General features: G+C 43.6%; 1 protein-coding gene across 1 annotated transcript in view; it reads left to right on the plus strand.

The window, feature by feature from the left end:
* The first annotated feature begins 19,758 nt into the window (after positions 1–19,758).
* The window catches only part of Actr2 (actin related protein 2), a 47,315-nt gene continuing 40,227 nt past the window's right edge, over positions 19,759–26,846 (plus strand). Inside the window, exon 1 of the mRNA XM_008852492.3 lies at positions 19,759–19,911. Coding sequence (XP_008850714.1) covers positions 19,864–19,911 — 48 coding nt within the window. The 5' untranslated portion in view covers positions 19,759–19,863. The remainder of the gene's footprint in view (positions 19,912–26,846) is intronic.

Genomic DNA, 26,846 nt, shown 5'->3' on the forward strand with positions numbered 1-26,846 from the left:
TGTATGCCTAAATCAGCAGTTGATCATGTCATCAGGACTGGCCAAGTATCTGAACTGTATTCCCCGTCACTAGTTTAGAGACGGTTATTTGATCAAACTTATTTATGTATTTATTGTTGACACAGGGTCTCTGACTCTGTAGACCAGGCTGCCCCTGAACTTGTGGGCTCAAGTGATCTTCCTGCTTCAGCCTCTAGAGTAGTTTGGATTGTCAGTGTAATAAGAACAGGAGACAGAAACTGGTCAGGCAGTGTGGGGTGGGGACATGGAAAAGGGGCCACTCTGCCTCTGTCTAGAAGTCTGAAATGTTCTTAGTTTGATAACCAGTCCTTGCAGAGGCCAGAAATGTAAAAAATACTTAAGATTTATGTTTGGGTGTCTTAGTTCTTCCTGTTGCTGTGATAAAACACTGACCAAAAGCAAGTTGGGGACGAAAGGGTTTGTTTGGCTTACATGCCCTAATCATAGTTCATCACTGAGGGAAGCCAGGACAGGAACTCAGGGCAGGAACCTAGAGATAGGAGCTAAGTACAGACCATGGAGGAATCCTTCTTACTGGCTTGCTCCTCTGGCCTGTGCTCAGCCTGCTTTCTTTTGAGACAGGGTCCCCCATAGCCCCAGCTGGCCTGGAACTCACTATGTAGACCAGGTTGGCTGTGAACTCACAGAGATCTGCCTTCCTCTACCTCCCAAGTGCTGGGATTAAAGGTGAGCACCACCATGCTCGGCTTCAGCCTGCTTTCTTTTCAAGAAAATTATTATTTTGGGACTGTAGAGATGCTCAATGGTTAAGAGGCTGCTCTTGCAGAGGACCCAGGTTCAAGTCCCAGCACTCACAATTATTATTATGTGTAAGAATATATTGCCTTTGCCTGGCATGGTGGCACATGCCTTTAATCCCAGTACTTGGGAGGCAGAGGGAGTCAGATCTCTGTGAGTTCAAGACCAGCCTGGTCTACATAGTGAGGGGGCTACAGGGAGACCCTGTCTCATAAAGACAAAAAAGAAAGAAAGAAAAAAAGAGTATATTGCCTGCATGTATGTAAGTGTACCCATGTCCTGCAGTGCCCATGGAGGGCATTGGATCCCCTGGAACTGGAATTAAGGATGATTGTTAGCTGCCATGTGGGTGCTAGGAATGGAACTCGAGTCTCCTGCAAGAGCAGCCAGTGCTCTTAACCTCTGAGCTATCTCTCCAACCCCTTCAACCTGCTTCCTTATAAAACCCAGAACCACCTGCCCAGGGTGGCATTGCCCACCACCTGGATTACTCAACAGTCAAGAAAATGCCTCACAGACATGCCCACAGGCCAATCCATAGAGGAAATTCCCTAACTGATTTTCTCCCCCTTTCCCAGGTGTGTCAAGTTGACAAGTAAACTATCCAGCTCATCTTGTTTCTTCTTTCACACAGTAACTTAATGAGCCTATCTGCCTGAAAGCTATGTGTGATCTTATACTTCATTGGTCCTTGAAGGCGTGCCCAAAACTCCAGTCCACATACTGGGGTGGAGAAGCACATGAACACCTCCTGGGTTGGTCAGCTGGATTGACCAGCTCACCCCCCATGCCACAACCAAGCAAATCCTTATTAACCCCTAGATAGGTCCCCTTGGTGGCACCCTGTCCTTGGATCCTGCTCCTGGTGTATGGGAGCCCTGCTACCTCCCCACACATATGCTAAATAAATAAAAATGTAATGAAAACTTTACAAATTCTAACTCAGTAGTAGAAAGCAGAATGGCGGTTTCCAGGAGAGGAGGGGGAACTAGGGAAGTGTTGATCACAGGATACAGCATTTCAATTAGGTAGGAAGGATACATTCAAAAGGTCTATTATAAAAATGTGGTGATTATAGCTAAACATGACCTGCTATGTGCTTGCCTAAAGACTAGATTTCTAACTGTTCTTATTGAAGCAGGCACTTAGAGCTTCTTTTGCTAAAGAACATCAACTCCTCACTTGGGCCCATAAGGTAACTCAAAGTAGGATGAAAGCCTTGCATCTCTGCATGCATTTTGAGTTTATACTTTGGCTGAAGGCACAGGATAAGTCAATTGTCCTTATCTTTTCCTCTGGGGTTACCTTGAATTCTAAGAGAAGCAAAACATAACAAGACAGCCTGCCCCTCATATGGGAACAATTATCCATTGTGGGGGAGGCCGTACTCTAGGTGATTAACAGAGTAATGACTTGGCAATATGGGTCCATCTTGCAGGCAGGTCTGCCTCCCAAGATGTACTGACGCTGAAACAATGCTGGGTCAGTCATGGGCGGGACCACGTCTTGACCAAGACTGCTTAATTATGTAGACCTCTTGCCCTTATTTGCACACAAACCTCATGAGTTCTCCAAAGATGGACTTGTGGTCAGTGAACCCTGTTTTCTGTTCTTCTCAATGTGGCCACATTGAATAAATCTCTTCTCTGCTTTTCAGCATTACCAGTCTTTACAAACAGCAGATTTGTTGGGGCTGCTGGAGTTCAGTCTTATCTTACCAACACCAGAGTCAGCAAGATGACTCAGTAGGTGAAGACACCTACTTCAGAGCCTGACTCCAGGAAAGTATCCTCTGACATTCCTATCAGTGCTATGGCATGCACACCCCCCCTACACATACACAAAATAAATAAATGTGAAAAAAACAAAACAAAAATAAAACAAATCCTCTGGGACCACTCTTGTTAAGCCGTCTAGGAGAGAAAACTCCTTTTTAGCATCAGCTGTTCCTAGCAAGTTCACCCTGGATTAAAAAGAAAGAAATTTCCTTGGGACGTATAAAAACCATCTGAATTTTAAAATAAATCGGCTTGTTGAAAAGAAAAAAAAAAGAAAGAAGTTTTTGTTTTGTTTTTGTTTATTGGTATTTTGAGACAGGGTCTCATATGGTCTAGGCTGACTTCAAACTCATTATGTAGCTAGAGCTTACCTTGAATTCCTGATCTTCCTGCCTCTACCTCCCAAGGGCTAGGATTACAAGCATGTCACCACACTCAGCCGACTAGCCTTTTGTAAAGTTATGATGCTTTATCTAAGAACACAATATAAATTAATGTACTTGTTCTTATGTGTTACTTTGTGTGTTGGTCAATAGTCTGTGTCTACGATAACTGGCTTGTTGGAAGCTAAACAAACTTTGATGACTGCCTATTGAAAAACTAATTATGCAAAAATTTTATCCCAGTCAGGCCCAACTAGAATGTAGATATTAAAAGTACTAAATTTAGGAGTTGGAGAGATGGCTTAATGATTAAGAGTGCATACTGTTCTTGCACAGGATCCTAGTTCAATTCCCAGCACCCTTGTAGGGCGGCTCAAAACTGCCTGTAACTCTAGCTCTAGGGGATCCAGGGCCTTTGGCTTCAATGGGCATCTGCACTCACATGTGCACACACATACACACACAAAATTTAAAATATATATTTTTTAAGACTTATTTTAAGCCAGGCTTGGTGGTGCATGTCTTTAGTCCCAGCACTCAGGAGACACAGGCAGGTAGATCTCTGTGAGATCAAGGCCGGCCTAGTCTACACAATTAAATTCCAGGCCAGTTGGGGCTACAGAGAGAACCTGTCTCAACAAAACAAAGCAAAGCAAAACAAAACAAAAGATTTATTTTTTATTTATGTGCATGTGAGGGTGGCTGTGTGTATACCACATGTGTGTGGGTACCTATGGAGACCAGAAGAGGGACTCAGATACCCTGGAGCTAGAGTTACAGGAGGTTATGAGACACCCAGTGTGGGTGCTGGAAAAGAACTCAGGTCCTCTGGAAGAGCAACTTGTGCTCTTAACCACTGAGCATCTCTTTAGCCCTCAAATAATTCAAATTTAAAGCCAGGCGTGGTGGTGCACACCTTTAATCCCAGCACTTGGGAGGCAGAGGCAGGCAGATTTCTGTGAGTTCGAGGCCAGCCTGGTCTACACAGTGAGTTCCAGGACAGCTGGGGCTTCAGGGAGACCCTGTCTCAAAAAAAAAACAAAAGAAAAAAAAATTAATTAATAAAAAGCATCAAATTTAGACTACCTGTTGGAATGTTTAAGATTCACTATAGGGGCTGGAGAGATGGCTCAGCAGTTAAGACCACTTCCTGCTCTTGCAGAGGACCCAGGTTTGGTTCGTTCCAGGGGCTCCGACAACCTCTTCTGGCCTCTGCAGGTATGATACAAGGCAAAATGCTCATATACATAAAATAAAAATAAATAAATCTTACATTTTTCAAAGGATTCAGTACTTTCAAATGTTAATTCTGGAAACTGAGATTTATAAAAAAATAAATCTTAAGCTGGGCATGGTGGCATATAGACCCAGAACTGGGGACGCAGAGGCAGGTGGATCTCTGTGAGGTAGAGGCCAGCCTGGTCTACATAGCGAGTTCCAGGCCAGGAAGGGAGATCCTGTCTTAACAAACAAACAAACAACACAATCTGGACTAATGATTTTTAGTTAATCTTGCAACCAAAAAACTACTGCAAACTCACTTAACCATGTGCTCTTATGACCTGGGCCCCTGACCTTGATCATTTGGGACCTCAATATGCCACTCCACCTAAGATAGTAAATGAATGTGAGTATGCTTGAGAATTAACAAATCAAAGTGCTGAAAGGTGGTACATCTTCACTGAAAACAATGAAGATTGAGAAGAATCCTTGACATTGTGTTGAGGTATTTTAGGCCTAGGGATGAAAGGCAAGATTGTTTGATAAGTGTGCATCCAAGCTTATCATTATGGTTTTGAATAAAATTATAGGTGGTGCCTGGCTCAACAACACAGTTCCAGGAGATGTCTGGAAGAATGGGTGCCCTTCAAGTTTGGACCCATTTGTATAACTAAAGTTAAGAGTCAGGCTGTTTATTCAAGTAATGTATTGTTGGCATGATAATGCCACATGGCTGCTCTTGCAGAGGACCAAGGTTCAATTCCTAGCACCTACATGGCAGCTAACAACCATCCATTACTCCAGTTCCATGGAATCTGACGCCCTTTTCTGGTCTCCATGGGCATTGGAAGAATGGGCACATTTATATACATGAAGGTAAAACACTCATACATGTACAAACTTAAAAAAAAACAAACAACTTATATTTCCCTTAGGGGTAGAGGTACTACCCCTGTAACTAGTGTTACAGTGCTTGCTTAGCATGCATGAGGCCTTGGGTTCAAATCCCAGCTCTCCTAGGGAAAAAAAATATAATATTCACATCAAAATGGAATCAGAGGGTCTGGAGAGATGGCTCAGCAGTTAAGCCCACTAGGGGCTCCTCCAGAGGACCAGAGTTTGGTTATTAGCACCCAGGTGGGGCAACTCAAAATGGATTGTAATGCCAGCTCCAGGGAATCCAATGCCCTTTTCTGGCCTCCAGAGGCACTGGCACCCATATGCACACACAGACATAGTACATACACATAATTAAAGATAAAATAAATCTTTAAAAAAGAAAAATGGAATCAAAGTAATATAAAAAGATTTACTTTAGGTTTAAAGATTAAATTGCGAAGTATTGATCGAAGATGCTTGGTTAAACATTCTGGGAAGAAGACTAGATTCTAACTGAATGCAAACTTAAAATTGAAAAAGAAGACAGACTTGGTAACACAACTACTGTAATCCTAGATCTAAGAGGCTGGAGGATTGCCACAAACTGGAGGCCAGCTTCATCTTCATGAGTTCCAGGCCAGCCTGGGCTACATAGTGAGACCTTGTCCTAAAGCAACACACATTCACACACACACCCCACATGGAGAGAGAGAGAGAGAGAGACAGAGAGAGAGAGAGAGAGAGGAGTGTGATATAATTGGTAAAAGTAATGTCCCTAATGTCCCACTGTGCTTTTCCAGAGGGTTCTCTTTTGTCGGGATGGCTGGTAGATGGCAAAATAGCCTGTGGGGGCCAGAGTGGGATTGGGCGGAGGCAGCTGTGCATTGTAGTGCTTAAGAATTTAGGTACTGAAGGCTGGAGAGATGGCTCACTGGTTAAGAGCACTGGCTCTCTTTCAGAGGACTCAGGTTTGGTTCCCAGCACCCACATGGCAGCAACAACCATCCATATAACTCCAGTTCCAGGGGATCCAATTCCTTTTTCTGGCTTCCATAGGATTTGCAGGCAAAACATTCATACACATAAAAATAGATAAATAAAAATTTTTAAAAAGAACTTAGGCACTGAGAATCAGGCATAGTTCTGTACATCTGTAATATCAGCTAGCACTTGGTATTACCAACTTGGTTAGTGGAAAAAAGGAGGAACAGGAGTTCATGGTCAGCCTGGGCTAAACAGCATGTTCAAGGCCAGCTTGGGCTATGTAGAAAAACACTGTCTTAAAAAAGAGGAAAAAAAAAAGTAATGAAGTTAGTAGAGCAGGATAGGACAGGGGACTGGCTGTGTGATCATGGGCAAGTTAGCCAACTTTGCAGTGTCCTTGTCCATCGTAATATGATAGCCAGTGCTCACAAAATACTGATAGCTAGTGTGGTAACCCACAGGGAATGGGCTTGTAGGAAAGGGTTGGTTTCCACTACCTTTCCTGTATGTTGTTTATTTGCTTTGAGATGGGGGTTGCATGTTGCCAGGCTGACCTTGAACTTGCTACAAAGCTAGGTGCTGGGATCACAGGTGTGCACCAGCTTGTTTATGTGGTGCTGGAGAGCAAACCCAAGACTCTGTGCATGTTAGCACTCTAACAACTGAGCTACTGTTAGTGACTAAGCAAGGCAGACACCTTCAGGGGCAGACTCCTATGCTAATGCACATTTAAAATATCCTTTCAGGGCTGGAGAGATGACTCAGCAGTTAAGAGTACTGGCTGTTCTTACAGAAGACCCAGGTTTGAATCCCAGCACCTACATGGCAGCTAACAACCATCTATAACTCCAGTTCCAGGGGATCCAACTCCTTCTTCTGTCCTCTGTGGGCACTGCATAACACAGGTGCACTTACATACATGCAGGCATAACACTCATACACACTAAAAAAATTTTTTTTAAGTTCTTTCTTGGGCTGGAGAGATGGTTCAGTGGTTAAGAACACTGACTCTTCTTGCAGAAGACCTGGGTTCAAATCCCAGCACCCACATGGCAGCTAACAACTGTCCTTAACTCCAGCTCCAGGGGATCCAACAGCCTCTTCTGTCCTCCTTGGGCATTGCACGACACGGGTGCACTTACCTACATGCAGGCAATACAATCATACACATAAAATAAAAATAATAAGCTGGGCATGGTGGCGCACACCTTTAATCCTAGCACTCGGGAGGCAGAGGCAGGCAGATCTCTATGAGTTGAAGGCCAGCCTGGTCTACATAGTGAGTTCCAGGACAGCTGGGGCTACAGGGAGACCCTGTCTCAAAAAGACCAAAAAATTTAAAAGTATATATATATAATAAAATTTTTTTTAAAGTTCTTTCTTTGTTTTTTGTTGTTTTGTTTTGTTTTGTCTTGTTTTGAGACGTGGTCTCCCGGTAGCCCCAGCTGGCCTGGAACTTGCTATTTAGAGCATGCTGGCCTCAGTCTCACAGAAATCTACCTGCCTCTGTCTTCTAGGTACTGGGATTAAAGGCATCTTTCTTTTTTTTAAAAAAAAACAATTTTATGTATACAGGTGTCTTGCTTGTGTATATGTAAGTGCATCTGTGTCATGCAATACCCACAGAGGCCAGAAAAGGGCAACAGATCCCTTGGAACTAGAGTTAAAGAACATTGTCTGCCCTGTGGGAGCTGAGAACTGAATCTGGGTCCTCTGCAAGATCAGTCAGTGCTTTTAACTGATGAGCCATCTCTTCAGCCCCTCCCCAAAGACACTTTTATGTCTTGCTGCAAGTAGGAAAATATAGGCCAATAGCCTCTTCTGAAGTTACTGTTCCTCAAATGAAATAATCCAGATGCTAGTCTGGCAGATTTGAGAAGGCATGTGTCCATCTTCAGTGTGTTGGCACTTGACCGTGTATGATGCCATGCACAGCCCATGTGCATAAATTCTGACAAAGTTTAACTTCTTTTAATTACATTTAAAAAATTCATTGTGTGCCTGTGTGTGTGTGTGTGTGTGTGTGTGTGTGTGTGTGTGTGTGCAGGTGTGTGGTGCCGTGGTAGGGGGTCAGAGGACAATTTGCTGGAGTTGGTTCTCTCCTTCTGCCCTATAGATCCTGGTGATTGAACTCATGTTCAGGCTTGGTAGAAAGCACCTTTACTCAATATGCCATCTCACTGGCCTGAGTTTTAACTTTTTTTTTTTAACAGAAACTTGTGTATATTTTATAATAGACAATGACAAAATATACTATTTTTTAATGTATCCATGATTATATAACTTTTTGTTCATTTTTTCAATATTTCTAGGTTACTGGTTTAAGTTTTTTCAAAAGCAAATCACACACACAAAAAGAATTGCATATATTAGTGAGGTCATACAGTTAAATCCATGCTGTTTGGGGGTCTACTGCATATTAATTATGCCATCATTACACCTCATTGCACCTCGGTCTATTCATCTTTAAAATAAGGAAGTCAGTCATAGCTGGGCGTGGTGGTGCACGCCTTTAGTCCCAGCACTCAAGAGGCAGAGGCAGGTGGATCAGCCTGGTCTACATAGCAGACCCTGTGCCAGGCTACAGGGAGTCCCTGTCTCAAAAAGACAAAAAAATAAAAATAAAAAAAGGAAGTGGAGGGAGGCTAGAGATGACTTAGCAGTTTGGTTCCCAGAACCTACTTCAGGGGCCACAACTGTCTAACTCTAGCTCCAGGGCATCCAACATCCTCTTCTGGACTCTGAGGGTGCCTACATTCATACATGCATATTCACACACATACATACACATAATTAAAAACCAAAGAAATCCAAAAAATAAAATGAGGAAGTTGAGGCATGAGGATGTAACTCAGTAGTAGTGGCTTTCCTGGTTTGGGCCCTAGCATCACAAAAAATAGTGACGTGAAACAAGGAGGTTGTATTATAACAAATCAGAAGAAAGCCAAAGCACTCAAGGCTATTTTCTCTACTCCACAAAAGAACAGTGTCATTGATCACTTCAGGTATTGAAGGTATTAGAGGCATGTATCGGATCTGTACATGCTGAGTACGCAGGGTGTCAGAGTTTGTGCTCTGCTTGGTAGGAGTTTGGATAACAGCTGAAATTAAACAGCAAAGTGGACCACAAGACCCACTGGACTAAGTTGCTAAGCTGTTGTAGAGTGGCAGGAAGAGTAACTTTGCTGACTTCTCTTCTTTCTACTTTATTCAAAAAAGGGGTCAGGAGGTAAGAGGGCTTACATGTCACCAGGAGCTGTAGATGAAGGTCTCTGCACCGGGCAGCTCAAAAACGCCTGTAACTCCAGCTCCACTGGATCTGAAGTTCCCTTTTGGCCTCTGTGGGCACATGTACACACATTTGCACACATACACACACATAAATAAAATAAGTCTTTTTAAAAAAAGTCCAATGGCCGGGGATGGTGGGGCACACCTTTAATCCCAGTGCTTGGCCAGTCTGGTTTACTCAGCAAGTTCTAAACCAGAGTTATTTAGTGAGACCTCGTGTCTAAAAACAAAGAAATAAAGGCCACAAAGGAAGCAGGGTCTCATACCTCAGACTTGGGAGGCAGGAGAGTTGCTGACAGTTCAAGTTCAGCCTGAGATACATAGTGAAACTAGACTAAGCTAGGAGTGAGATTTTGTCACACACACAAAAAAGAGTTCCCAAGGCAAGGCAGAAGAGCTAGACCTTAGACCTCTGTCACAGCAGGGTGTGCCTGAGCTAAGTCTACTAGGCTCTATTTTTAAACAACCCTAAGTACATGTTTTTATTTTAGAGCTGTTTGTTAAGCTTCAAAGCCTGAAACAGCTTGTGAAAAAGATTTTGCTGTTCTAGACACTGCTGCTGAGCGACTTGGCCATGGAACATAGCTTCTAAATATTTCATTAGAGATTTAAATTTATCTCTGCCCCCACAGACCTTGTGTTCATTCTCTTCTTTTCTCCTGTCCCACCTCCCAAGTACTGGTATGTCAGGCTGGTTTTATGGCTGGGGATCAAACCCAGGGTTTGGTGCCTGATATGCAAACACTTTACAACTGAGCCACTTCCCAAGACGGTTTGTTCTCTTTTCAATAGCAAATTATTAGCATCCAGATTCTAATCACAAAGTTGGAGCCACAGAGTATCTGATTTATGTTAAAGATACATAAATCACAACTATAACTAGATTTTAAGTATCTTACCTGGGGAATCTGAGTCTTGAGTATAACGGTTTGCTAGTGCTCTCATCTTTTCTTCTAGTGATGATGGTCATTTGGAGACCAGAAGCTTATATTTTGATATTGGATACTGTTGCCAGGCACAATTTTCCTCTTTAAATCATATGAAAAAAGTTCAAACTTACTATATTTTAGAAACGATTTAGGGGACTAGACACTCACTGAAAAGCCATCTACTAAAAGTCAGATTCTGAGAACAATAGAAATTATATATTTATTGTGTAAGAGATCCTACAGACATTTTTACCACGTCCGTTACATTGTATATGTTGACTTTTATGTTATATGAGTAATATATTTCATTACAGCAGCAACATCATATAATACAGTAAAACTTATACATCAAGAGAATCATTGCGCATCATTTGGACATGTTGGGTCAATAAGCTTCAAGGACAAAATATACATATATTGTTAAAATTACATTTTATTTACACATTCCACATACCATGGTACCCATGTGAAGGTCAGAGGACAAGTTGTAGGAGTTGGTTCTCGTCTTTCACTGTGTGGGTTCAGGGATTGAGCTCAAATTGTCAAGCTTGGCAGCAGGCACCTCTACCTACTGAGCATCTTACTGGCCACTGGCAAGTTACACTTGGAAACGTTAAGAGTCAACAATGAATTTAGGTAGCAGCATATATAACAAAATTGTGAAATTTATAAAAGTGCTGCTGATAAAATTATGGTAGGGTGCCTTTCATATTCTATCTAGAAAACTAAGGGAGCTCTAAGCTTAAAATAGAGCTAAATAGGACATACTACCATCTTGCATTTTATATGGAGCCCTGACAGGAGGAAATTAAAAAATCAAAAGCATCACCAATCCTTATTTAGTCCTGAGTATTCCATCTACAATTCTCTCTCTCTCTCTTTCTCTCTCTCTCTCTCTCTCTCTCTCTCTAAAAAGTCAAGTGGTTTGGGGCTGGAAGGGTATCTCAGTGGTAGGGCTCTTGCTAGCATGCATGAGGCTTGAGTTCAATCCTTAGCATTCAAAAACAGACACAAGAGGCGAGGGGTTTGACAAGACATAAAGCTGAACTCCCTGCCTTGCCTCTGCCCTGGTGTCTGCTCCATTGGCAAGAGCTTTCAGCTTTCTTTGTTGGTTCTTCGGACATTTAGCTTTATATTTATATGTCCCGCGCTATCGTCTCGCCAGCAAGAACGACGCGGCACACTCAGGATCCTTCTGCAGAAAAGCTTTAATGCATCTTGAGAGGGAGAGCATAAGCTTACAGGGCGAAGACCCCGAATGTCGGAAACCCAGCCCTTATATAGGTTAGTAAGCCCGTCTTGGACGTGGCAACTCTTGATTGGTCGCAAACTCATCAGCCCATATCACGCCACGAGGTAGGCAGAGACTAGAAGGTGGAAAATTACTTCGGGCATGCGTACTGACTTATTTACTGCTCAGCATGAACCGGATATGAGCGCCATCTTGTAATGGCATCTGCAGGGATGGCAGGCGGCTCCCCACATTTATACATACAATTTTTCAACTATTCCTGGGTTTTTCTTTTTTTTTCAGTTTTGACATCATCATTAGATAGCTATTGTGAAAAATCTAGAGTGTGTATGTGTGTGTGTGTGTGTGTGTGTGTGTGTGTAGTAAAAATGATATATTGTAGGAACTGAGGATATGGCTCAATGATAGAGTACTTGCCTAGCTTTCATAAAGCCCTGGGTTCAACTCCCAGTACCACACAAAAAGATACTATGTAACAGATCTGCCTGCCTCTGCCTCCTGAGTGCTGGGATTAAAGGAAGCTCACTGGTTGTCCTCCAGTAGCCATTCAGTCCTCTTCTTTGGAAATAGGAAACTCCACCCGGCCACACACACTTTAGCCCAACACCAGGTCACAGGGAGTGGAGACTACACTTCCCACCCCCTCTCTTCAAGCTAGATGTGGCTAGCAAAGTTCTAGCCAATGTGATGGAACCAGAAATAACAGCTTGTCTTCATGACCACCACCAGGCCCAGTCTGGCCCTTCTTCCTGTTGGCTGGATGTGAGAACACCAGTCCTAGCACAACATCCAGCATACACCGCTGCATAATGGCAATAAGGCAATGGGAGGTAGGCAGCTAGAACCCTGCCAGAGCACGGCGCATTCCACTTTGGGATTTTTCTATAGACCACAGGTAGGTGGCAGAGAAAGGAACACTGGTTTTCTAAGTCACCATTGTCTAGTCACCTGTCACTCACAGCTGAATTTAACAGTGACACAAGGCTTCCACTCAGGTGTCACCTCCTCACAGCAGTGCCCCCATCCCAAGTTACTTCCTATTATTTTCCTTATAGCCTTTAAAAAAGTTAATAACCACATGATTAGACGAAGCATTCCTTTACAGCTTTAACATATTCAATAACAAGTTCCAGAGCAAAGATACATCTCTTTCAAAAGTGGCTGTAAATTTTTAGTTTCACAGTTGAATTAATACAGTTATACAATATTGGACTGAGTATAAACCCTGTAAGACATAAAATTGAATGAGATTTTAACCTTTAAAAGAGATCTCCATTTCATTTTCAAATATAGTTTCCTACAGAAAGACTCATTTTTAATGCTACTAACACCTAGATGTTTGCACATGCGTCTCTAATCTCTATGTATCTGATTATTACTAATCACGGTTGTTACACTCAGATCCTTGGCACCTGAGTATGGATATAAAGTCATCAGGTAGATTTCAATGGTAATGTTTATCACCTCTACTAATTAACATGAAGTAAATTTTTATGCTTCCTCATCAAATATAACTTTTTTATTTGTTGATTTTTTTGTGTGTATATCATACAGAACACCCCAAACAATCCTATTCATCTATATACCCACTTCCCAAATGGTACCTTCTGTAGCCTCCCCCTCCCCCCCCACTGGAGCCCATATACTCTGTCATCCCTGTTGCTGTCCACTGTGTTGTCAGCACCCCAGTGCTTGTCCATCTGCTGAATCTAGTCAACTTATCTGGAGATCCTTGTTTTAGGAAGGTCAGCTGTTCCTCATCTAGCAGCAATCAGTTGTCAATATTCCTTTAGATAAGATTGGGGTCTGCTATTCATTTCCCCACTTCTATGCTGGGTTACTGTCTGGGAGTCTCTTGGGCCACCCTGGCCAACAACTTAAAGGAAGGTACATCTCCTGTCTGGCATTGTTTCTTGTTATGTAGCCTTTAGCTATACATATGGACTCTTAAAGAATTATACTGATCATTTTACTATTTGGGTATACTTTCCTTTTGGGTGTTTAAGACCCTACAGTTGGCCCAGATAAACAAATTTAATTTTACTCTTAAGGCCGTTTGAGGATCTGTTCCTCAGGGGTCACATGGGCTTGGGAGGAGCCCCTGGCTCCTTTCTTTTACCAGTTCCATCTATGTGAAGATAAGTCAAAGGTCCTGCTTGACGCTAGCTTGCTTTGCTTGGAAGCATGGAGGAAATATGATGAGTCACCTGTCCTCTTGATCAAGGAGGCTATGGAGACCCCACCAGATGGACTTGAACCAGTGTCCAGTCTACAAAGAGAAGGGTCAACACAGAGGAAACATTTCCTTATAGCCTTTTATTATCTGAATTTATTGTATTGTAAAGCTTTCTAGTTGGATGCTTGTCAACAGAATGTAAGTTTCATGAAGGCAATGACCATGTCCAGGTCCCGAACGGCACCCAACATATATTGCATGTCCAGCACATAGTCACTGACTGCAACACCATGCCTGGCTGCATAGGAGAGGACACAGAATTCTCTCCAAATGGAATAGCTCTATTGTTGCCATTCGGGACTACATTCACATTTCTGATCACTAATTCAGTTGAAACTAGAAAAATCAGACCATTGAAGAAGTAACTCACATCTCTTAGTCAGCAAAAGGTTTTACCATAAATTAATAAACTAGGATTATGTTTTATAATTGATTAGGAGACATAGTTTTGGAGTCAGGCAGACAAATGAATGAATATCAGTTTTAACTATTTATGGAAATAGCAACTAATTACTTACATTTACTGAACTTTAGGGCTGGCAGAGCAATTGCCTACCATGCACAAAGTCCATAGTTCTAGCCCTAGCGCTGGGACATGAACTCAATTTCTCCTGTATATCAATGTATTAAATGAGATGTTAGGGCTGGAGAAATGGCTCAGTGTTTAAGAGCATTTGTTGCTCTTACAGAGAACTCCTGTCAACAACTCACTATTGCCTGTTACTCCAGCTTCTGGGGAACATGATGCCTCTGGCCTCTGCAGGCACCTGCGCCATGTGCACATGCCCACACACAGACACATACACATAAGTTAGAAATTTTTTTAAAAAACCTTTATACTGGACACTATGGTGTTCACCTTTAATCCCAGCACTTGGGAGGCAGAAGAAGGTCTACATAGCAAGTTTCAGGTCAGTCAGGGCTACATAATCAGACCCTGACTTTAAATATATATATATATATATATATATATATATATAGTGCAAAGGTAAAGTTGAGCAAACATCACCACAATCAATTCTAGAATACTTCCATTATCCCAAAACCTCGTACCTATCTATAGTCACCTCCCATTTTTCTGACACTTAGGGGCTGGATGTAGCTCAGATAGACTACAAAACCGTGGGTTTAATCTCTAGGACTGAAAAAAATCATTTCAGTACCACCGGTTTCATCTTTTTTTTTTCCCCCTTTTGGTCTTTTGAGACAGGATGTCCTGGCATGGAACTATGTGGCCAGGAACTATGTAGGCCATGTTGGCCTCAATCTTACATAGATCCACTGTCTCTGCCTTCCAAGTGCTGGGATTAAAGGTGTGCACCATCACACCTGGCATCATTTTATTTATATACATTTACCTGTCTTGGACATTAATATAAATGGAATTATATTTCCAAGTTGGGCATGATGGCTGTCTCTTGTATCCCAGAACTCAATATGTTGTGGCAGAAAGATTGTTGTAAGTTCAAGGTCAGCCTGGGCTACACAATGAGTTCAAGGCTAACCTGGGCTCTGTAGAGGAACTCTGTCTAAAAAATGAAATTGAAAAAAGAACAGCTTTTCTGAATAGCTTCTTCTCCTTACTATTTTTTTCATGTGTTGTAGCATGTATTAATATTCCTTTTTCTTATTATGACTAAATCATACTCTTTAAAATTGGGAGGTGGGCTGGAGAGATGGCTCAGCTGTTAAGAGCACTGCCTACTCTTGCAGAGGACCCAGAGCACTGGCTGCTCTTGCAGAGGACCCAGATTCAGTCCCCAGAACCCACAACTAACTATTCATAACTCCAGTTCCCCGCTAACAACTGTCCATAACTCCAGTTCCAATGGATCAGATGCCTTCTTCCAGTCTACACAGGAATTGCATGGATTTGGTGCACCAACATACATGCAGGCAAAACATTCATGCACAAAGAAATTTCGTGTGAGGTGTATGTTCATGTGTGAGCACATGCCCGTAGAGAGCAGAGAACAACCTGTGCTTGACCTTCCATCTTGAGACAGGGTTTCCTGTTGTTCGTGGCTGTGTATGCCAGGTCAGCTGGCCTGTGACCTTCCAGAGGTTCTCCTGTCTCTGCTTCTCTCCATGGGTGCAATGGGATTACAGGTGCGAGCTACTTCATTCAGCTTTATATGATTTCTAAGAATCTGAACACAAGTCTTCATGTTTGCATGACAAGCGTGGGGAGCCATTTCTCCAGCCCATGATTATGGATATACTAATATGTGAGAGGTTGTTTCCACTTTTTGGCTTTTATGAATAATGCTTCTGTCTTAGTTTGTTCTTCATTGCTGTGACAAAACACTCTGACCAGTACCAACTTGGGGAGGAAAGGGTTTATTTGTCTTACATCTCCCAGGTCGCACGCAGTTCATCAGGGAGCCCAAGGTAGGAACTCAGGGCAGGAACTTGGAGGCAGGAGCTGGAGCACAGGCCATGGAGGAACGCTGCTTACAGGCTTGCTCCCTCGGCTCCTGCTCAGCCTGCTTTCTTATGCAACACAGGCCCACCTGCCCAGGGGTGGCACCACCCACAGTGGGCTGGGCCCTCCCACATCACTCATCAAGAAGATGCCCTTCAGACATGGCCACAGGCCAGTCCAATGGAGGCAATTCCCCGATTGAGGCTCCCTCAACCCAAGTGTGTCAAGTTGACACTAAAGCTATCCAGCATAGATGCTGTGACCATTTATGCACAAGTTCTGTGTGGGTGATATCTGCATGGGTGTGTGGGTATGCACTTCTATGTGGGTGTGCACACCTGTGTGTTCAGAGAGGGCCAGAGGAGGACACTGAGTATCCTCTATTCATTTCCACTTTATTTCATTGAGGCAGTGTCTCCCCGAACCTGGAGCCCAAGGTTTTGGGCCAGGCTGGCAGCCAGCAAGCCCCAGCAATCTTCTTATCTCCACCTGCAACCACACACAGTGCTGGGGCTACAGGCACATTCAAGACCACACCTGTATTGTTTGTTATGTGGGTACTGGGATCTGAACTCAGATTTTCACAGTTGTGTACACTCAACCACTGAGTCATGTCTCCAGGTCATATAGGTTTCAGATGACATGTTTCATTTCTTTGGGGTGTACAGCTCAGAGTCTAACTGTTGGGTGTGGTGGTTTGAATGAGAAAGTCCCCTATAGACTCCAAGTATTTGGACATTTTATTCCCAGTTGGTGGTGCTGTTTGGGGAGGTCCTAGGAGGTGTAGCCTTGCTAGAGGATGCATGTCACTGGGGGTGGGCTTTGAGAGTTCTTAAGCCCTGTCATACTTCCTGTCGCTGTTTCCTGTCCCTGTTTGGAGATGTCTTCTCTTGGCTTTCTGCTCTGGCCACCTCTACCGCCATGCCTCACCCACCATTATGGACTCTAATCCTCTGAAACTATGAACCAAATAAACTCTTTCTTCTATACTTGCTTTGGTCACCGTGTTTTATCATAGCAACAGAAAAGTAACTAATAGACTGGAGCCATGATTAAGCTTTCCTCTGCAGCTGCACCATCTTACTTCCCCACCAGCTAGGCCTGAGGGGCCAATTTCTCCACTTCCTGGTGAGTATTTATTGTTTTTTGACAATATCCATCCTAACAAGTGTGGAGTGGACTCACATTGTGGTTTTGATTTGCATTTACCTGATGGCTCATAATGTTAAACTCTTTCTGTGCTAACTAGACATTTTGTCTCTTCTTTGGAGACATGTCTGCTAAGCTATTTGTTTGTTTTTTTGAGTCAGGGTGTCCCTGTAGCCCCAGCTGCCCTGGAACTCCTTATGTAGACCAGGCTGGCCCTGATCTCAGAGATCTGTCTGCCTCTGCCTCCCAAGTGCTGGGATTAAAGGCATATACCCCCTCCCCATGCCCAGCCCAGTATAATTTTAAAATAAAACATGTTGAATTGGAGATTTATGGTCTGTTTTATTAAATTTATTTATTGTGTATATGTGTATGTATGCATGTGTGTGTGTATGCATGTGTGTGGGCATGTAAGTTCCACAGCACACTTGTAGGGTCAGAAGACAATTCTCAGGAGTCTGTTCCACAATGTAAGTCTTGGAAGTCAAACTTAGGTCATAAGGTTTGGCAGCAAGTACTTTAACCCACTGAGCCATCTTGATGGCCCCAAGTATTATTTTAATTGCCATATGTGTGCAGGCATATACAAGGCAGAGTTTTAGTTCCCAATCTCAGAATCAATACCATTTTTTTCTATGTAAACGTTAATGACATACATGAACTGTTAATGTAGTCACAGAATTGGTATTTGTTGAATCTAATAAACACGATGAAGTTATTCCAATAAATATATCCACAATAAAGTACTAGTAAATAAAAGGAATAAAGAACAACTTGAGGAGGCTGAAGAGACGGATCAGTAGTTGAGTGAGCACCTGGGGCTGGAGAGATGGCATAGCAGTTAAGAACACTGGCTGCTCTTGCTTAGGACCCCAGCCCAGTTCCCAACACCAATATGGTGGCTAACTCCAGTTTAATAACCCTAGTTAGTAACTACATTTCCAGGGGGATCTGATGACCTGTTCTGGCTTCCATGGGCACTGCACACATTAATGCACTTACATACATACTGGCAAAACCCTGATTCACATAAAAACAAATAAAAAAGAAGGCTGAGCTCTGCTCTTGCTGAGGACTGTTTATTTGGTTCCCTGCACCCATGGGGAGGGGATGTGTTTGCACAGAAGGGGAGGGCACAATCACTTGTAATACACCTTTAAAGGCTCTGGCTCCCTCTTCTGGCCTCCCAGGGCACCTGCACTCACATGTGAATACCCACCTACACAGCTATAATTAAAAATAAACCTCCTTTAATTCCAGCACTCAGGAGGCAGAGGCAGGAGGATCTGTGAGATCCAGGCCAGCCTGGTCTTCATAGTGCATTCCAGGCCAGCTGGGGCTACAGGAAGACTGTGTCTCAAAAAGACAATAAATAAATAAATCTTAAAAACATATCTTGAGGATGTGAACACAATCTTCAGAGAGCTGCAACAAGCTGGATCTTAGTGAATGAGAAGTCTTCCAATCAGAAAGAAAAAAGGTAGAGACATTACATATAAAGAGAACCATAAGTTCAGAAGTATGCATTAGTAGTAGTTAACCACTAAACAGAATCACATCCTGTACAGGTAGAGGTTATCTTCCCCCATGTACAGTCAAGGTCATGCACACATCAAACTCTTCACTGTCAGGGCCAAGTTCGAAAGAGCTGCCTGAGCCGGGTGTGATGACACACTTCTTTCATCCCAGCACTCAGGAGGCGGAGGCAGGCGGATCTCTGAGTTCAAAGCCAGCCTGGTCTACATAGTGAGTTCCCAGGACAACTGGAGCTACAGGGAGACCCTGTCTCAAAAAGACAAAAAAAAAAAAAAAAAAGAAGAAGAAAAAAGAGCTGCCTGATTTCAAAGCCGTGATTCTGGGTGGCTGTGTGCGTGGCACATGACTGTCAGCCCAGCTACTTGGGAGGCCGAGAAACGACGATCGCAAATTTGAGGCCAGTCTTGGGCAATACAGAGAGTTCCTGTTTCAAAAAAGGTCTGAACACAAAAAGTTATTGGAAAAAGGAAATGGTGAGCGAAGAGACGGAAAGGACTGTAGGTATCCACCCGCGCAAACGTGACCATCGAGCTACAGGGGCAAAGGGCTGGCCTGGAATTGGCAGTATGAACACACTATTTCAAATGGATGTGCAGGTACCCTGGCGAGGTCCAGCATCAACAGCACACCAAGCCTCAGGACCTCGCAGCTTTCGGCCTCCCCGAGATCTGCTCCACCCTTCTCCACTGCGTTCTTCACCTGCCGACTTTTCTGTAGACCGCGCCCTAACTTGAGAAACACCTGGCCAAAGCCGCAGCACCGCGGGCGGCCGCCGCCCCGCACGCTAAACGCAACGCCGGAAGCAGAGCGCGAGCCCGGTGCGGCCGCGGAGACGAGCTCTGGACTGGCCGATTCTCATTGGCCTTTCTGGCTGCCAGTTACCGCTCTCCATTTGCTCCGCGCAGGCTCTGAGCGGCCACTGGGCGGGAACTTCCGGATGGGGAGGAGCACTGGGCCGAAGGCGGGGCCGCAAGGAGGAGGAAGCAGGCCTGGCCGGGCGGCGGCTCTTCAGGGCGGACGATGGACAGCCAGGGCAGGAAGGTGGTGGTGTGCGACAATGGCACCGGGGTAAGGCCAGGCGCGGCGGCCGCGCGCGCGCGCGTGTGTGTGTGTGTGTGTGTGTGTGTGTGTGTGTGTGTGCGTGTGTGTGCGTGTGGTGCGCGCGGGTCCGGGGCTGCGGGGCTGCGCTGCGGGCCGGCCGGGCGGGCGCTCGGGAGACTCCGGGCGCTCTCGCGCTCTCTTGCTCGGGGTGCGGGCAAGCTCCTTACGGGTCCTGGAGCCTACTCGGCTGGCTTGCGCACCCCGGCGCCCCGCGAGCGGCGGCCTGAGTGGAGTGGGTCGGTCTGTGCGGAAGCTCGGGAAGGGAAGGTCTGGATTCACGGGTGGGAGAAGGGCTCCATTTTCTAGACGCGCCGGTGTGCGAAACTAGACTCAGAGACTTTCTTCTTGTGTAGTGGCAGATGCCGAACGGGAGGCAGGAAACCGGTTCACGGACAAAAGGGGAAGTGCTGTCAGGGCCTGGGCCGCAGCCCCGGCCCTTCCTGTCTGTCCCGGAGGACGTGCGGGCTTTGCAGTCGTTGAGCGTTTGGTGTGTGTTGTGCCCGTCACCTCGCTTGGACTCCGCGTTTCGTAGATGACTGGGGAGACCTAGGACCGTCCAGTTAATTCTGTCGTCGCGGAAAGTTGAGCAGTTCTGGTTCCACCTGGTCTCCTCTTTTTATTTTATTTTTTTTCTTAAGTGCAGGATACAGATGTTAGTCTTGAAGGTCCAGATTGTTAAAAATCAGACTGAGGCACTGATTTAGAAACGATTTGCAAGTGGTTTTTTTTCTACCCCTATCAAAAAAATGTATTTTGAAAGCCAAGTGTGGTGGCACAGGCCTTTAGTCCAGCACTCAGGAGACAGAGGCAGGCGGATCTCCGAGATCCAGGCCAGCTGGGCCTACAGTGTCTCAAAAATAGTAAGTAACGGGGGCTGGAGAGATGACTCAGCGGTTAAAAGCACTGACTGCTCTTGTAGACGACCCCGGTTTGAGTCTCAGCACCCACATGGCGGGGAACAACCGCGTGTAACTCCAGTTCCAGGGAATCCACTTCCTGTTCTGATCCCTGCAGGCATTGCATGACCGATGCACTTACCTACATGCAGGCAATGCACTCACACACATTAAGCAAGGGAAAAAAAAAAGAAGAAAATGTATTTTGGGCATCAGAGTCACAGATTTGAAGACAAATGTTACTTTTGGATGAATTCTATAGTGATTTCTAACCATTTCAGTGTTGCAATATTTTGTGATTTTTGTCCCTTCCCACAAATGTGACGTACGAATTAACCTCCTTGGAATTGGATTGGGAAGAGAGAGCTGTTATTCACTGCCATCCTACTTTTTTTTTTTCCCTTCCAAAGATGGGGTCCCACTATCTAGCCCTGACTGGCATGGAATTCACAGAGAACCACCAGCCTCTGCTTCCCGAGTGCTGGGATTAAGGGCTCTTGATTGCATTTATTACAAACTTTTACAAGCCATTATTGTACTTGCTTCATTTAAGCTAGGATTGAACTAGAAGAGGGTGAGTAGTGTAAGGGCATTTTACCACTGCTGTGGTGAGATTGCTGTGGTTTGGTCCAAGGTTTAGTAACTTAAAAAGTTTTTGAGCAAACCATTTATGTGTGTTCATTAAAGATTTTTGAAAAATACTATTTTTATTTTATGTGTATGAGTGCATCGCCTGCATGTGTGTAAGTGCAGTGTGGGTCGTGCAGTGCTCAAGATGGTCAGAAGAGGGCATTGGATTCCCCTGGAACTGGATTTACAGACAGTTGTTACTGCCATATAGACACAGGGAATTGAACCCTGGTCCTCTGCTAGTGCTGAGCCATCTCTCCAGCTCCTCATTAAAAATTTTTATATGTCCATAAACTTCGTGTAGAGATACATTAAAAATGCATCTCATGAGATGAGGGATGAGGACCGCAGGAAGATTTCACAACTCTTCTAAATTATGGGGAAAGGGTTTTTGTGTTTTTAAATAAAGCATGGTTTATTGCACTATATTTAGATTAACTATAAACATTTTAACATTTAGATTTTTACTTTTTGAAAAAATTGAATGTGTATGAGTGTATCGCCTGCATGTAAGTACACCAGTGTCATGCAGTGCCTGAGGAGGTCAGAAGAGGGTGTCAGAGTCCCCTAGAACTGGTGTTACTGACAGATGTTAACCACCATGTGGTTGCGGGGGATCGAACCTGGGCCCTCTGCAAGAGCAGCCAGTGCTCTTAACTGCTAAACTGTCTCTGCAACCCCTAAGTTTTTACTTCTAAAATCCAGATTAAAGTGCTTGTTATAAAAATACTACCTTGGTGCTGGCAAGATGGCTCTGTGGATAAAAGCCCTTGTGACACAAACCTGATTACCTGATGTTAACTCATCAAACTCTCTTAAAGGTGGAAGGAGAGAATTGGATTCCACAAAGTTGTTAGCTAACCTCAACACCCATGCCTTGACAGTTGCACCCACACATATAATAAATGAACAATTAAAATACTAGCGCTGGGCATGATGGCTCATGCCTTTGATCCCAGCACTTGGGAGGCAGAGGCAGGCGGATCTCTGTGAGTTCGAGGCCAGCCTGGTCTACATTCTGAATTCCAGGCCAGCTGGGGCTACAGGGAGACCCTGTCTCAAAAAGACCAAAAAAAAAATAAATAAATACTAGCTTGAGGTCAGGTGTGGTGGTGCACGCTTTTAGTCCCAGCACTTGGAAGGCAGAGGCATGTGAATCCCTGTGAGACTGAAGCCTGGTCTACATAGTGAGTTCCAGACCAGTTGGGAGACCCTCCTGTCTCAAAAAAATGAGAAAAAAAAAATACTAGCTTGAACATGGTAGTATACTTCTGCAATCCTGGCATTCTGGAAGTTAAGACCAGCCTAGTCTACAAAGTGCATTCCAGGCCAGCTTGTGCTACATAACAAAACCCTGCACTCCCCACCCACCATAACAGCTTGATTTCCACTATATCTCAAATTGACCTCTAAATAAGTTTAACACTTTAAAAATTGAATTTGAGATATTTTGTGACCGTCAGATACTCTCTTTGGAAATTCAAACCATTTATGTTTAGTGGGTTCTGCTTTGAGGGGTGGAAGGTGGTATACACTATATTGGTAGTATAAAATATATTTGAGGTTATTTAGTAGTTGGTTTGCAGTGCTGAGGGTAGAACTCAGCGCTGGTGCATGCTAACTAAGCACTACCACTAAGCTTCATCCCCAATCCTCAAACTGATTCTTGTTACAATTTTGTCAATAGTTGCAAAGCTGATTGTGTATATTATTGTTAGTTTTACATATAGTCCATACTTTGAAAAATCCTGTTCCTTAGAGAAAAAGATCAGTTACTGTGGCATAAATGAAAGTAGTTAATTCAAACACAAAGTTACATATTTGGTATTACTCTTTAGGTACTTAGAAATTTTATCTGCATTTTCTGTAAGTGTGATTAGCTGTAAGTGCAATAGCTCTGGAATAGTGCATAAGTTGTCACAGTCAGGAATGCTGTGATAGTTCTGAAATTTTTGAGAGCTCAGAACCACTTGGATTCCATATTGTTTCACTATTCTGTAGTCACTGTAGTTTTATTCGGAGAGCTGAAGTTGTGATGTCTCCACAATAAAATATTAAAACACTGTTTGTTTCTTTGTTTGTTTTTGTCTTTTTGAGACAGGGTCTCCCTGTAGCCCCAGCTGGCCTGGAACTCACTATGTAGACCAGGCTGGCCTTGAACTCACAGAGATCTGCTTGCTCTGCCTCCCGAGTGCTGGGACTAAAGGCGTGTGCCAGCACACCCGGCTTTTATTTATTTTTTTAATTCATGGAAATAAGGGCTAGAGAGATGGCTCTGTGGATAAAGGTCCTGAGTTTGAATCCCCAGAACCCACATAAAGCCAGGCACAGTAGCATGCCTCTGTAATCTCAGTGCTTCTACCAAAATGTTAGGCAGAGACTGGAGAATCCTGGACATCTTGCATGCCAGCTAATCTTGTGTTTGCAGCAGTGAATAACAGAAGAGAGGTCCTATCTCAGGCAAGGTGGAAGTTGGGGACCAGTACCTGAGGTTGTCCTCAGATCTGCACATATACACCACGGCATGCATGCACCCCAACTTTCACATGTGAACCCTCACACACCATCACCCCCCCACCCCTTCCATGGAAATAGGGGCTAGAGATGTAGCTCAGTAGAGTACTTGCCTAGCATGGGGAAGCTCTGGGTTCCATCCCAGCACTACATAAACTAGATATGGTGACATATACCTGTAATCCCACCCCCTGGGAGGTGGAGGCAGGAGGATCTCAATTTTTTTTTCATGGAAATCATGAAAGGTGATTTGATTTGCCCATTATTTTTTTAATTACAGGCTGTTTGAGAAGATTATTTTTTGTGGTGCTGGGTATTGAATCCAAGGCTTTAGACAGGGTAGCTCCCACTGAGCTTGTCTTTAGCCCTGAGACATTAATTTGTGTAATCCCTCTCCAGGTCTGTAGTTGGATGGCTGCTGGAATACAGGTGTGTTCTTTTGATCCCATGCCAAATATTAGACCTGCTCTATTTTCTCATTATTCCCCTGCTAGACCCTTGTCTCTGTAGAGAAGCCTAGAGGGGAAACTTCTGCTTTTTAGAATAGGCCTTCTGAAAGTGACCAGATAGGTAAAAGTCTGAACATCCTCTTTAAACTGGGTCCCTGGTGTTACTAATTCAGTGTTACTAACTTCAGCAGGAACTGACTACAAGTGGGCTCATTTACCAAAGGAATGCAGGTTTCCCAGGTGACTGCTCTGAGACAGGCACTAAGGTTTAGAGATGCACAGAAGCTTATAGTGCTAGAATATCTTCACTTAATAGTCACATTTGTAGTTGATTGTAGTCTACTTTATCAGGCTTATGCTTATTTATATGTTGAATATAGGAGTGTTTAAATAAAACAAAACAAAAGCTTTGATTTCACCTTGTAAAAGATGCCCTGAAATGAGAACAATCACCATAAAATTAAAATTCCAGCCAGTACTGCCAATTACTAAGGAGAAAAGTATCAAGCAAATAGGCCCAAATGGGACTTTAAAAATTCCAGTGAGTGTGGTTGGAGCATGCTTGTAATTCTAGTGCTTGGGATGAAGAGGTAGCTTGGGCTACATAAGGCCCTATCTCAAAAGAAAATTGCTGGAGTGGTGGTGCACACCTTTAACCCCAGCATATGGGAGGCAGAAGCAGGCAGAGCTCTGTGAGTTTGAGGACAGCCTGGTCTGTATAGTGAGTTGCAGATCAGCCAAGGCTCTGTAGTGAGATCCTGTCTCCTGTCTCAATACCCCCCCCAATAAAAAACAACCACCACCACCAAAACCCTGCTCCCCTCAGACACACACACACACACACACACCCCAAAAAAATAAGGAAAGAGAAAAGAAAATCGTCATTTTGAACTGCCACTCCCAGTACTTTACCTCAGGTTCTCAGCCAGCCTGTTCTACACAGTAAGACCCTATCTTAAAATAAATCCAAATTTTTTAAATGGAAAAGCTTGACTTTGCAAGCAGATAGGGACAGGCTCTTGTTCACTTGGCTTGAAGGAACAGTATACCTCTCACCATTTTGATGACTCAGTGGAGTAAGGGAGCCTGCTTAAACCACAGTGCTTTGAGGAGACTATATATGGTAAAATCTGTTTCTTAAACACTGCCCTTGTACACAGTGAGGGAACTCGGCTACCAGTCTTAAATGACTGACATGAGGGAGGAATTTCAAGGATTAAAATGATACTAAATGAACATGTGAAAAATGTTTGTGTTATATCATGTCTTAGTTCTTCTTAATTTTGATTATTTTAATCTTTAAAGCTTAATGCATTCACATTTGAAGTAGTGTGAAATAGTGCAGTTTTTACTGTTGGGGTGGCATGTCTGATACTTTATAGGAGTGCTAGCAGTACATTATAGACATCTGCTTCCAGTAAGCTACTGTTTAGACAAAGTAAGAAGAAATAGGAGTTTTGTTATTGGTTGTGGTTTTTTTGAGACAAGGTCTGCTGTAACCCAAGCTAGCCCCTTAACTTGCCGAGTAGCTAAGAACAACCTTGAACTTGAGATCTGCCTCCACTGCTCAAGTGCTGGGATTACAGGTGTGTTCTACCATGCCTGGTTTATGGGGTGCTGGGGATTGAACCCAGGGATTTGTGCATGTTAGGCAAGTACTTTACACATTGAGCTACATTCCCAGACCCAAGAGTAAATAGTTTTGTTATTAAGTATTCATATTACTGCTTTACCATTTATAGTAGCTAGTAGCTTTAATTTGAAAAACCTAATTTTCCTACTTTTTGCTGTCGTCACCGTTGTCTTCTTCCTCCACACCACCATCTCCCCTAGTTCTCCCTACCCCTTTTTTTGGTAAAGCAGTGATAGGACTTTAGAGTTGTTTGTTTCCATGGTTTCAGTAGTCTCCGTTTTTGTCTTTTTGAAGCACTTAAGCAAATATTTTGCCACTTAAAATATACTCAAGAACTTCAAGAGCCTGGGAGAGACTGAACAGGTAAAGGTGCCTACTGCCAAGCCTGTCAGCCTGAGTTTGACTCCTGGGATCCCAATATTGGAAGGAGAGAACTGACTCCTGCAAATTGGCTTCTGACTTCACATGCATGCCATAGCACTTGGTGTAGTGTACACACACACACTTTAAAAAATTTAAAAAGTACTTTAAGATATGAAATAGCCATCTATGGAATTGTAATCAGGAAACATTAATGCGACTGTTTACTTTGCCATTTTGTATTTCCACTGTGTGTGGGGGTGGGGGGTGTAAATGACAGGGAGATCTATCAGCCTTGTAGTTTCCTCTGCACCAGGGTTTGTCTTGCACCTTAACATGTTTCTCTTGCCCCTTTGAACTTCTTTTCTGATTTCTCATGTAACAAAGTTACTTTTTTACATTTATTCTAAAATGACTATT

This window comes from Nannospalax galili, unplaced genomic scaffold (genome assembly GCF_000622305.1).
Source record: "Nannospalax galili isolate Female #2095 unplaced genomic scaffold, S.galili_v1.0 scaffold1650, whole genome shotgun sequence".
In the NCBI taxonomy this organism is placed as follows: Eukaryota; Metazoa; Chordata; class Mammalia; order Rodentia; family Spalacidae; genus Nannospalax; species Nannospalax galili.